Source organism: Balaenoptera musculus, chromosome 16 (genome assembly GCF_009873245.2).
Source record: "Balaenoptera musculus isolate JJ_BM4_2016_0621 chromosome 16, mBalMus1.pri.v3, whole genome shotgun sequence".
Lineage (NCBI taxonomy): Eukaryota > Metazoa > Chordata > Mammalia > Artiodactyla > Balaenopteridae > Balaenoptera > Balaenoptera musculus.
The window spans coordinates 22,834,909-22,848,207 of NC_045800.1; the positions used below are offsets into that span (position 1 = coordinate 22,834,909).

General features: G+C 42.6%; 1 protein-coding gene across 1 annotated transcript in view; it reads left to right on the plus strand.

Annotated features, from left to right (window-relative positions):
- SORCS1 (sortilin related VPS10 domain containing receptor 1) overlaps positions 1-13,299 on the plus strand; it is a 414,532-nt gene that overhangs the window by 359,256 nt on the left and 41,977 nt on the right. The window contains exon 22 of the mRNA XM_036829279.1: positions 5,386-5,519. Coding sequence (XP_036685174.1) covers positions 5,386-5,519 — 134 coding nt within the window. The remainder of the gene's footprint in view (positions 1-5,385; positions 5,520-13,299) is intronic.

Consider the following 13,299-nt stretch of genomic DNA (forward strand, 5'->3'; position numbering starts at 1 on the left):
AAGTTTTCATTAGTTCACATACGTATAAAGGCCTTGGCACGAGCAGTGCCAGCAGGTTCTGACATGTTTGCTAGGGCTTCTCTCCTGAAGGGCCCGTCGTGCTTTACTGTGCATATGAACTTCTTTGCTTATTCTCACGCCTCTACCATGATGGGCAACATTTGGCCTTCCTTTCGTATGGGAAAAGCAGGGATTAGAGAAGTACTATGATTTGACACTATTTTACACTAAGAGGAAGTCACGGTAAACTCATAATTGACGTAATTCCCCCTGCTCTCAAATACGGAGAGTAACATGGCAATTTTTAGTGCCATGGTGGCAGGATATTGAAGGGATATATGGCTTTGTAGGAAAAACAGAAACGAGCACTGGACTGAGTTGGGAGTTGTTAGGTCCAGATGCTGGCCTGAACTCCTAGCTGAGTTACTGCATTTTTCTGAAACTAGTTTTTCTCCTCCATCATGTGAGGAATGCATGTCTTGTTTCTCAAAGGTTCTATCAAGCAGCTCATACTGTGCCCTGTCAACCGGCCAAGCTTGATTTTCCATCGTCACGGTGCAGCCTGTGCGTTTGTATTTAGTGGGCTCTGAGCAGCAGCTCAGCTCAGCTTACCAAAGCCTACCCTCTGCCCCTCTCATCCAACCCCCCTCCCCCTACCCAGGGCTCTTCCAGAAAACCCCATGGCTCTTCCAGAAAACCCCATGGCCTGTCTCGAACACATACTTCCTCCACTTTCCAGTTCAAAAAGGTGCTTTGATTCTAAATCAGAAGTTCTTAAATACTGGTTTGCAAAGGTCATCAGAAGCAAATGGAGATGGTGTTCCTGCTGTAATGTTCCCAGGATGGGGCGGCTCTCTCGGGGCAGCTGAGTCATCTGTTGTAGCCTGACAGTTGAGAATTCCTTGAGGAATGTATTCACTGTGCTCTGCTAGTTTGCAAACTAATTAGACACGGGGTGCAGCCAGGGTTGCCTTCAACTGGATGGAGCAGAGAATTTAAAGGACGTGCAGATTTCTGCTCAGAAATCTGCCCTATCTCAGCCAGTCTTGCAGGGAAAAAAAAAAAAAAATCACTGAAGATTGTGCAGACTTGCAGAATAGGAGGTGATAAAAAAGATGAGGTGGATTTTCCGATACTTCCCGAACCTCTCTTCTCAACTACCCCGTTACATAGGAGCCCTTTGCAGATGTCTTTCTGTCCCCATCTTAGGGTAAAGTGATCAGTGTCTTGAAAACCTGTGTAGCTTTGTAACTATTCACACGATGATTATATTGGCCAGTGAATGTCAGACCTGGGTTTTGTAAAATGTGGTTAATGAGCCACCTGCCCCAGAATTACATGGTAAAAATATAGTGTCCTGGGCCCCTTTCCAGACCTATTGAATTAGAATTTCTGGCAGTGTGACATCATAATCTGCCTTGAACAGATGAGTGTGATTCTCATGCCCACTGAAGTTTGAGGGACTCTGTTGTAGGATCTCATCTTCACACTTTGAATTTCTTTTATTTCTTCTGGTAGATTTGTTTTAACCTTTCAGACAAACAGCAATATGATACATGCACAATATTTAATTAGATGATCAGAGGAGGCCTTCACAACAAATGCCAGAGGCAGGTCAGTGATAAGCACACACACAGACACACAGACACACACAGACACACAGACACACACAGATACACACACAGTGTTCAGTCACACAAACAGCACTTGTTCCCTGCAGCACAGGAAGACCAAGCAAGAGAAGGGAAACAATTCACACAAGTAATTTCTCCCCTTCTCTCAGCCGCCTTGTGAAGATTCATAAAGTGTAATGCGGCGCCACCTGCTGTCCGTTTTGTGCATTAAAGGCACCTGTTCGAAGAAGCAGTACCTGCCAGCTTGTTCCACTCTCAGCTGAGTGCGGCCAGCCAGCTAGGGGCCTCCAGGGGCTGGAGTTTCACTTCGAAGGCTCTATTAGGGCAGATCACACCCTCTGTGCAGAAAAGCAAGGCTTGAAAGATAGGCTCTGGGGCAACAGGAACCAGGTATATTGAATACATAAAAAGTAAATGAGCCCAAGAGGACTTGGCAATCTGAAAGCGAAATTCCACACATTTGTATGAATGGATGATGTATATACATGCAAGAAGGAACTTATATAAACACACACGGACATTCTTCAGGGCCTGAAGTGATCTGCTGAGTGTCCTGAATACCTGTGAGATCTCACTGGCTTCGGCTCCTTCCCTCCACCTCTTTACTGCTGCTATTCCCTGCCATCCTGGCACCCAACAAGGCACCTCCTCCTCAAGGTCTTTGCCCCACACTCACCCTGGAGCTTCCCCAGTAGATACACGGCGCACTTCTGCACGTTATTCAGGTCGCTGCTCAAATGTCCTTGCTTCCAAGAGACTTTGCTTGACCACCCTATCAAAAATAGCACGCTCTCACCCACCCCCGCTCCTTGCAGGCACTGCCTCGCTTAATGATACATAAGCTCCACCAAGGGCCAGGTGTCCCAGCACCGAGAATCACGCCCAACACGTAATAGCACTCAAAAACTACTGAGTGAAGGAGTGACCATACTTCAGGAACAAGACTCAACTGTTGTCATTAACAGGACACACAGGCCTCATCCCTTGACCTTTGGACTTCAAAAGAAAAACTGTTGGATGCTCATATGTGAGAGACCAAGATGAACCCTTTTAGGATGGAACTGGCATGTCTCCCAGAGCTTATCTAGTTCTTGCATCCTAGCTGATCCGTGTAACTCTAACTGGGGAGTCAGGAGGAGTGTCACAGAGGAGGGGGCCCTGGAACTGAGATTTGGAGATGACAGGTGCCATAAGAAAGGTGTGTAAGCAAAGTCCTCGGGTGGGACAGGGCACCTGCTGGAGCACATCATGTGATGGGGGGGGACGGCAGGAGCCACGCAGTAAACAAGAGCCTGTGTAGCGAGCATTGCCCAGTGTCTGCAACATGTCTAAGTCATCAGGAAGTAGCGACTCTTAATTGCTATTTTGTTAACATGGGTCTTCTCGAGCATTTGTCAGCTGGCCCAGGCTCTGAACTTGAACTGCTTTGGTTCACACCCTGGAATTGAGGAAGGTCACCTTCCTCTGTTCATCTCTGCATGGAGCTAACAGTAGTGCCTACTTCATAAGGCTGTTGTGAAGATTAAATGAGAATAAGAAGTCATTCACAGATTATGTGGCACACGGTCATTGGTCCGTAAACGATGCCCTTTTATTATCTCATTGAACCGTTCTGACTTATGATCAACTACTTCTTATCGTATGGCTTATAAACCAGAAAATCAATTCTACTCTGTTTGCTGGTCACCAAGCCTCTAATCTATCAAGAAAGAAAAACATGGACAAAAGCAGAAATAGGAAAGTACATGTTTCTGTTCACTTACACAACCAATGTTCCAGTACCTGCTACGTCTCAAGAACTGTGCACTTCCTTACACATAAAGATAAATATGAAGGACTCTCGCCCTCCAAAAGTTTGCAGCCTGTGTTCTCTGTATCACAAATTTTAGATCTGTGCATGTTAGCTCTCATTATTATTATAATTAGGTAATGGGAATTTTCATCTTGATCAAGTGAGTAGCATGGCTTTCTAGAAAAATCACTCTCACAACAATTTGAAGGGTGAGAAGGTACATAGTCATTGCTATACATTGTATGAATGTATATATTATATAATATATATATATATACATTATATAGAATGAACTTATGCAAACACACATATACATATTTCAGGGCCAACAAGGCCACCATGCTCTATGTCCTGAATACCCCTGAGATCGCATCTGCTTCCACTCTTTTTCTCCATTTATTTCTCTATTTCTTGCTGTTCTTTAAACATGGAGACCCACCTCCTCCTCAGGGTCTTTGTTCTTGCTCTGCCCTCGCCCTGGAGCGTATATTTTATTCTAAGTGATGGGGCCACCTGGCACTTTGTCCAACTTAAGTATTGTGGAGGGAGGCAGGCGTTGAACGCATAGAGCAGGAGGACGGATTAGAGTGGGGAAAGGTTAGAGGCTGGAAAACCTGTAGGAGAGTTTGTACCAGTCCACGTGAGACAGGTGTTTAGTGTATGAACCAGGGCAGGGTGAGAAGAGCTCTACCTGAGAGAGAATTTATGAAACCAAATCAATGGTGTCCTCAATGGATATGGATGGCAAAGAAATAAGGAATTGGGTTTGACTGTCTGCTGCTGGGTTGTTCCCCTGGATAAACATTGGTCATTCATCAAGATTGGAGAATACAGATTGGGGGAAAACAGTGGATTTCTAGGGAACCTTTGGCTGCTAATTGAGTCTGGAGTCAAGAAGGTGGTTTTGGAGCCCTAAGCATATAGTTCACAGTTTAAGGTCAGGGTGTGCATGGTATTACTCAGCAGAAGAGTAGATGGAGGGAGAGAAAGGCTAAAGACAATACCCTAGGAGACACATTAAATGGTCAAGCAGAAGAGGAGGAAGTAATTAAACCAGGTGCAAAGGCCTGAGGTACCACATCCTTCTCCACCTCATGGGATAAAGATGGGGATGATGGATGTTCACCTCAAAAGAAAATGCATTTTGTCTGGTAAAAGTAACTCAAAGAGAAGGTCAGGGGTCATAGGATAGGTCTCTAAGGAGAGGATATTTATATCTCTGTGGGTTTGTACATCTGATTAAGGTTTCTGGTCTAATGGGCCTCCATAGGTAGAATCATCCTCTTTTTCAGCTGAGCGCATCCTGAGAACCTGAGGACCACAGAGCTCTCTCTGCCCCCTCATGCCTGCCTTTGTCCTGGACAAGCTCAACTGAACACCACACTTATCTAACCGGGTGGCTTTACACACACTTACACAAACACACCCTCACAGTTACATACAAACATGCACATTTACATACACTCACACACACATTTAAAATCCAGTAAAGAATAAAGAATAATTACACGTAGAATGGTCTGAGGATTTGTATAAGAACCACCACCAACCCCTAACCCCCCATCCCACATGGATTCTTGGAGGTTTTCACGATCCTGGTTTACCACCAAGAATATAACTTCTTGGAAACACTTTGCATCTCCCTGTGAAATCTCATATTATGCCTGTTCCTTTAAAGACTTCTTCAATTGCTTGTAAGTTTTTAAACTTTTACACATAAATAACTCAGGTTTTAGGCCTGGAAGAAAGATCGGTAAATGGAAAATGTTGAGACACAACTGTTCACAATATAGCCTTTTCCCCAGAGTAGGGACGGCACCCGTTCACTGCCTTCAGGGAACCCGACTGGTGGTTGGGAGGCTTCCAGAAGGAACGTGTGTTCTCTTCAGATCAGGGAAGGCAGGTGAAGCAGAGAGAGCTCTTCCCTCTCCATGCCTCCTCTCTCCTCTTGTGCCTCAGGTCCCCTGGAGCATGTACACCTGTCTCTTCCCTTCGTCACCACGAAGAACAAAGAGGTCAACGCGACTGCTGTGCTGTGGCCCAGCCAAGTGGGCACGCTCACTTACGTGTGGTGGTACGGAAACAACACCGAGGTGGGTCGGCCTTCCGCGCGGGCTTTGTGCGGCTCCACGCAAACTGGCCAAAGCGCAAAAGGGAAAGAAAGTCATGGCTTACGTGACTCAAGAGACCAGAGGTTGTCGCAGCTCCGGGGACGGCGGGCTCTGAGTGCCCCAGTCATCTCTTCAGTCTCTGTCTCTCTCACCACTGCGCCCCTACATCTTTTTTTTTTTTTTAATTTCTATCGGGGTATAGTTGATTTACAATGTTGTATTAGTTTCAGGTGTACAGCAAAGTGAATCAGTTATACATATATCCACTCTTTTTTAGATTCTTTTCCCACATAGGCCATTACAGAGTAGCGAGTAGAGTTCCCTGTGCTATACCATAGGTCCTTACTAGTTATCTATTTTACATATAGAGATAGTGTGCATGCGTTACCTCTGCCTTCCTCTGAGTTAGCCTTTTCCTCCAGTTGGGCTTTGCTCTGCAGTGACCCTTAGCAGGAGCCTGAGCTTTAATGCTTGCACAGTTCAGCAGAGAAAACAAGCCGTCTTTCCCCAAAGTTCTAACAGAAGTCCCAGAATGGGGTAATGTCGGCCAGGCCTTGACCACGGTGCTGGGGACAGAAACAGAGCTGCTGAAGTCAGCCTCCCTAGATCCATCTAGACCAAGAGAAGGGAGGGAATGGCCCTCAAAAGGAAAAGAGGCCAGTGGACACCAAACAGGCAAGAGCCACAGATGTCTGTGCAATCCAGCTCCCCGCCGTGACCCCCTCACCCTGGACCAGATGCAGCCCCTTCTTTAGCTCAGCTTTCTGTTTTATGTTTCCCCCAAACATTCCCTGTGATCCAAAGTGGCAGCAGTTTCAAAACCAGTAGAAACCTTAGACCTCATTTACTCTGTCCTTCATTTTACAGATGAGAAAAGTGAGGACAGGTGAAGTGGCTTCTTCCAATCTCATTCAGCTGCTTCACGCAGATCCAAGACCTTCTCAGGCCTGCCTGGGTTTTTCTTCCCCTCACACCAGGCTGCATGCTCTGTTTCAGTTTGGAACTCACTCCATTCTCAGAAATTAAAATTTGCTTGCAAATGTTAGTTAAGGCAGTAGAACTGAGGCCCCGAAGTCCCCCTTCCCAGAGGGCCCTGGGACCAACTGCTCTGGACTGGAAAGCGTCATCCCTTCCAGCAGAGTTGCTTTCACTTGTGACTTTGCTTTTCAAATGCAATGCATCTTACGTGAATACAAATCTTTTTCTACTTCAGAGCTGAGTGTTGGCTTTAACTGGAGCCATAATTTTGCACAAGCCTAGGGAGGAAACCTCTCCTGACACCAGACCTGCTGCATGCCTGACAGTCAAAGGAATCTCTCACCTCTACTGCTGACATAAATCAACTGAAAAGAAAGCCTTTTTTATTTCTTATGAAACCATGCATGTAAATTGGGCCCAGAGTGGGCCCGCTACCCATAGTAGAAGAGGAGAAATCTATTTATTTGCCTGAAAGCTAGTACTAGAAGGTGACAGTACTACAAACAACTTCTTTTTTTTTGTTTTTTCTTAAGCTTTTAGAAGAAAACCAAATTCTCAACAGATTATGTTGAGTAGGCTTCTTTTTTTCAATTTTTTTCAGTGTCTTTATTGGAATATAATTGCTTTTCATTGTTGTGATAGTTGCTGTTGTATAACAAAGTGAATCAGCTATACGTATACATATATCCGCATATCTCCTCCCTCTCGCGTCTCCTTCCCACCCTCCCTATCGCACCCCCCTAGGTGGTCACAAAGCACCGAACTGATCTCCCTGTGCTATGCAGCTGCTTCCCACTAGCTATCTATTTTACATTTGGTAGTGTATATATGTCAATGTCACTCTCTCACTTCGTCCCAGCTTTCCCTTCCCCCTCCCCATGTCAAGTCCATTCTCTACGTCTGCGTCTTTATTCCTGTCCAGCCCCTAGGTTCTTCAGAGCCACTTTGTTTTTTTGTTTTTTTAGATTCCATGTATATGTGTTAGCATACGGTATTTGTTTTTCTCTTTCTGACTTACTTCACTCTGTATGACAGTCTCTAGGTCCATCCACCTCATTACAAATAACTCAATTTCGTTTCTTTTTATGGCTGAGTAATATTCCATTGTATATATGTGCCACATCTTCTTTATCCATTCATCTGTTGATGACACTTAGGTTGCTTCCATGTCCTGGCTATTGTAAATAGAGCTGCAATGAACATTGTGGTACATGACTCTTTTTGAATTATGGTTTTCTCAGGGTATATGCCCAGTAGTGGGATTGCTGGGTCATATGGTAGTTCTATTTTTAGTTTTTTAACAAACCTCCATACTGTTCTCCATAGTGGCTGTATCAATTTACATTCCCACCAATAGTGCAAAAGGGTTCCCTTTTCTCCACACCCTCTCCAGCATTTATTGTTTGTAGATTTTTTCATGATGGCCATTCTGACTGGTGTGAGGTGATACCTCATTGCAGTTTTGATTTGCATTTCTCTAATGATTAGTGATGTTGAGCATCCTTTCATGTGTTTGTTGGGAATCTGTATATTCTTTAGAGAAATATCTATTTAGGTCTTCAGCCCATTTTTGGATTGGGCTGTTTGTTTTTTTGAGCTGCATGAGTTGCTTGCATATTTTGGAGTTTAATCCTTTGTCAGTTGCTTCATTTGCAAATATATTCACCCATTCTGAGGGCTGTCTTTTCGTCTTGTTTATGGTTTCCTTTGCTGTGCAAAAGGTTTCAAGTTTCATTAGGTCCCATTTGTTTATTTTTGTTTTCATTTCCATTTCTCTAGGAGCTGGGCCAGAACGGATCTTGCTGTGATTTATGTCATAGAGTGTTCTGCCTCTGTTTTCCTCTAAGAGTTTTATAGTGTCTGGCCTTACACTTAGGTCTTTAATCCATTTTTAGTTTATTTTTGTGTATGGTGTTAGGGAATGTTCTAATTTCATTCTTTTACATGTAGCTGTCCGGTTTTCCCAGCACCACTTATTGAAGAGGCTGTCTTTTCTTCATTGTATATTCTTGCCTCCTTTATCAAAGATAAGGTGACCATATGTGCGTGCGTTTATCTCTGAGTTTTCTATCCTGTTCCATTGATCTATATTTCTGTTTTTGTGCCAATACCATACTATCTTGATTACTGTAGTATAGTCTGAAGTCAGGGGGCCTGATTCCTCCAGCTTCATTTTTCTTTCTCAAGATTGGTTTGGTTATTCGGGGCCTTTTGTGTTTCCATACAAATTGTGAAAGTTTTTGTTCTAGTTCTGTGAAAAATGCCATTGGTGGTTTGATAGGGATTGCACTGAATCTGTAGATTGCTTTGGGTAGTAGAGTCATTTTCACAATATTGCTTCTTCCAATCCAAGAACATGGTACATCTCTCCATCTGTTTCTATCATCTTTAATTTCTTTCATCAGTGTCTTATAGTTTTCTGCATACAGGTCTTTTGTCTCCTTAGGTAGGTTTATTCCTAGGTACTTTATTCTTTTTGTTGCAGTGGTAAATGTGTTTCCTTAATTTCTCTTTCAGATTTTTCATCATTAGTGTACAGGAATGCAAGAGATTTCTGTGCATTCATTTTGTATCCTGCTACTTTACCAAATTCATTGATTAGCTCTAGTAGTTTTCTGGTGGCATCTTTAGGATTCTCTATGTGTAGTATCATGTCATCTGCAAACAGTGACAGTTTTATGTCTTCTTTTCTGATTTGGATTCCTTTTATTTCTTTTTATTCTCTGATTGCTGTTGAATAATAGTGGTGAGAGTGGGCAGCCTTGTCTTGTTCCTCGTCTTAGTGGAAATGGTTTCAGCTTTTCACCATTGAGAATGATGTTGGCTGTGGGTTTGTAATATATGGCCTCTATTATGTTAAGGTAAGTTCCCTCTATGCTTACTTTCTGGAGAGTTTTTATCATAAATCGGTGTTGAATTTTGTCGAAAGCTTTTTCTGCATCTGTTGAGATTATCATCTGGTTTTCATCCTTCAATTTGTTAATATGGGGTATCATATTGCTTGATTTGTGTATATCGAAGATTCCTTGCATTCCTGAGATAAACCCCACTTGATCATGGTGTATGATCCTTTTAATGTGCTGTTGGATTCTGTTTGCTAGTATTTTGTTGAGGATTTTTGCATCTATGTTCATCAGTGATATTGGTTTGTAGTCTTCTTTCTTTGTGAATCTTTGTCTGGTTTTGGTATCAGGGTGATGGTGGCCTCATAGAATGAGTTTGGGAGTGTTCCTCCCTCTGCTATATTTTGGAAGAGTTTGAGAAGGATAGGCATTAGATCTTCTCTAAATGTTAGATAGAATTTGCCTGTGAATCCATCTGGTCCCTGGCTTTTGTTTTTTGGAAGATTTTTAATCACAGTTTCAATTTCAGTGCTTGTGATTGGTCTGTTTATATTTTCTATTTCTTCCTGGTTCAGTCTCGGAAGGTTGTACTTTTCTAAGAATTTGTCCATTTCTTCGAGGCTGTCCATTTTATTGGCATATAGTTGCTTGTAGTAATCTCTCATGATCGTTTGTATTTCTGCAGTGTCAGTTGTTACTTCTCCTTTTTCATTTCTAATTCTATTGACTTGAGTCTTCTCCCTTTTTTTCTTGATGAGTCTGTCTAATGGTTTATTGATTTTGTTTATCTTCTCAAAGAATCAGCTTTTTTAGTTTTTTAAAAATTTATTTATTTATTTTTGGCTGTGTTGGGTCTTCGTTTCTGTGCGAGGGCTTTCTCCAGTTGCGGCAAGCAGGGGCCACTCTTCATCGCGGTGCGCGGGCCTCTCACTGTCGCGGCCTCTCCCGTTGCAGAGCACAGGCTCCAGATGCGCAGGCTCAGTAACTGTGGCTCACGGGCCCAGCCTCTCCACGGCATGTGGATCTTTCCAGACCGGGGCACGAACCCGTGTCCCCTGCATTGGCACGCAGATTCTCAACCACTGCGCCACCAGGGAAGCCCCAAAGAAACAGCTTTTAGTTTAATTGATCTTTGCTATCGTTTCTTTCATTTCTTTTTCATTTATTTCTGATCTGATCTTTATGATTTCTTTCCTTCTGCTAACTTTGGGGTATTTTTGTTCTTCTTTCTCTAATTGCTTTAGGTGTAAGGTTAGGTTGTTTATTAGAGATGTTTCTTGTTTCTTGAGGTAGGATTGTACTGCTGCAGAGTTCCCTCTTAGAACTGCTTTCGCTGCATCCCATAGGTTTTGGGTCGTCGTGTTTTCATTGTCATTTGTTTCTAGGTATTTTTTTATTTCCTCTTTGATTTCTTCAGTGATCTCTTGGTTATTTAGTAGTGTATTGTTTAGCCTCCATGTGTTTGTATTTTTTACAGATTTTTTCCTGTAATTGATATCTAGTCTGATAGCATTGTGGTCAGAAAAGATACTTGTTGCGATTTCAATTTTCTTAAATTTATCAAGGCTTGATTTGTGACCCGAGATATGATCTATCCTGGAGAATGTTCCATGAGCACTTGAGAAGAAAGTGTATTCTGTTGTTTTTGGATGGAATGTCCTATAAATATCAGTTAAGTCCATCTTGTTTAATGTATCATTTAAAGCTTGTGTTTCCTTATTTATTTTCATTTGGATGATCTGTCCATTGGTGAAAGTGGGGTGTTAAAGTCCCCTACTATGATTGTGTTACTGTCGATTTCTCCTTTTATGGATGTTAGTATTTGCCTTATGTATTGAGGTGCTCCTATGTTGGGTGCATAAATATTTACAGTTGTTATATCTTTTTCTGGGATCGATCCCTTGATCATTATGTAGTGTCCTTCTTTGTCTCTTGTAATAGTCTTTATTTTAAAGTCTATTTTGTCTGATATAAGAATTGCTACTCCAGCTTTCTTTTGATTTCCATTTGCATGAAATATCTTTTTCCAACCCCTCACTTTCAGTCTGTATGTGTCCCTAGGTCTGAAGTGGGTCTCTTGTAGACAGCATATATACAGGTCTTGTTTTTGTATCCATTCAGCCAGTCTATGTCTTTTGGATGGAGCATTTAAACCATTTACATTTAAGGTAATTATCGATATGTATGTTCCTATTACCATTTTCTTAATTGTTTTGGGTTTGTTATAGTAGGTCTTTTCCTTCTCTTGTGTTTCCTTCCTAGAGAAGTTCCTTTAGCATTTGTTGTAAAGCTGGTTTGGTGGTGCTGAATTCTCTTAGCTTTTGCTTGTCTGTAAAGGTTTTAATTTCTCCATCAAATCTGAACGAGATCCTTGCTGGGTAGAGTAATCTTGTTTGTAGTTTTTTCCCTTTCATCACTTTAAATATGTCCTGCAACTCTCTTCTGGCTTGCAGAGTTTCTGCTGAAAGAGCAGCTGTTAACCTTATGGGGATTCCCTTGTGTGTTATTTGTTGTTTTTCCCTTGGTGCTTTCAGTATTTTTTCTTTGTATTTAATTTTTGATAGTTTGATCAATATGTGTCTTTGTGTGTTTCTCCTTGGATTTATCCTGTATGGGACTCTCTGTACTTCCTGGACTTGATTGACTATTTCCTTTCCCATATTAGGGAAGTTTTTGACTATAATCTCTTCAAATATTTTCTCATACCCTTTCTTTTTCTCTTCTTCTTCTGGGACCCCTATAATTCGAATGTTGGTGCATTTAATGTTGTCCCAGAGGTCTCTGAGACTGTCCTCAATCTTTTCATTCTTTTCTCTTTATTCTGCTCTGCGGTAGTTATTTACACGATTTTATCTTCCAGGTCACTTATCCATTCTTCTGCCTCAGTTTTTCTGCTATTTACTCCTTCTAGACAATTTTTAATTTCATTTATTGTGTTGTTCATCATTGTTTGTTTGCTCTTTAGTTCTTCTAGGCCCTTGTTAAACGTTTCTTGTATTTTCTCCATTCTTTTCCAAGTTTTTGGAACATGTTTACTATCATTACTCTGACTTCTTTTTCAGGTAGACTGCCTATTTCCTCTTCATTTGTTTGTTCTGGTGGGTTTTTACCTTGCTCCTTCATCTGCTCTGTGTTTCTCTGTTTATTCATTTTGCTTAACTTACTGTGTTTGGGGTCTCCTTTTTGCAGGCTTCAGGTTCTTAGTTCCTGTTGTTTTTGGTGTCTGTCCCCAGTGGCTAAGGTTGGTTCAGTGAGTAGTGTAGGCTTCCTGGTGGAGGGGACTGGTGCCTGTGTTGTGGTGGATGAGGCTGGATCTTGTCTTTCTGGTGGGCAGGACCGCATCTGGTGGTGTGTTTTGGGGTGTCTGTGAACTTAGTATGATTTTAGGCAGCCTCTCTGCTAATGGATGGGGTTGTGTTCCTGTCTTGCTAGTTGTTTAGCACGGGGTGTCCAGCACTGGAGCTTGCTGGTCATTGAGTGGAGCTGGGTCTTAGCAGTGAGACGGAGATCTCTGGGAGAGCTCTCGCCGATTGATGTTACATGGAGCCAGGAGGTCTCTCGTGGTCCAGTGTCCTTAACTCGGTTCTCCCACCTCAGAGGCTCAGGCCTGACACCCGGCCAGAGCACCAAGACCCTGTCAGCCACATGGCTCAGATTTCTAAGGGCTTTCCTTTCTTCAGACGAAAGTTTCCAACTTCTTTCAACCATATGCATGGCCCCTTGAGTCACTGCTTTTTCACTGCCTCTGGAGGTGGTGGGTAAGTTCACTCCAATCCTCCATCCATAGCTTGCGTGTTAAGAACTTTCAGACTTTGAGCATATTTTTTCCCCCTGGCCTGGGTTCTGAAACTGGCTGGAGTTGGGTTGCATTGGACATAGAGCCTGGACTCAAGTAGAATTCTTATGCTGGGCTTTAGTCTACCTTCTACTACACAGGGAGT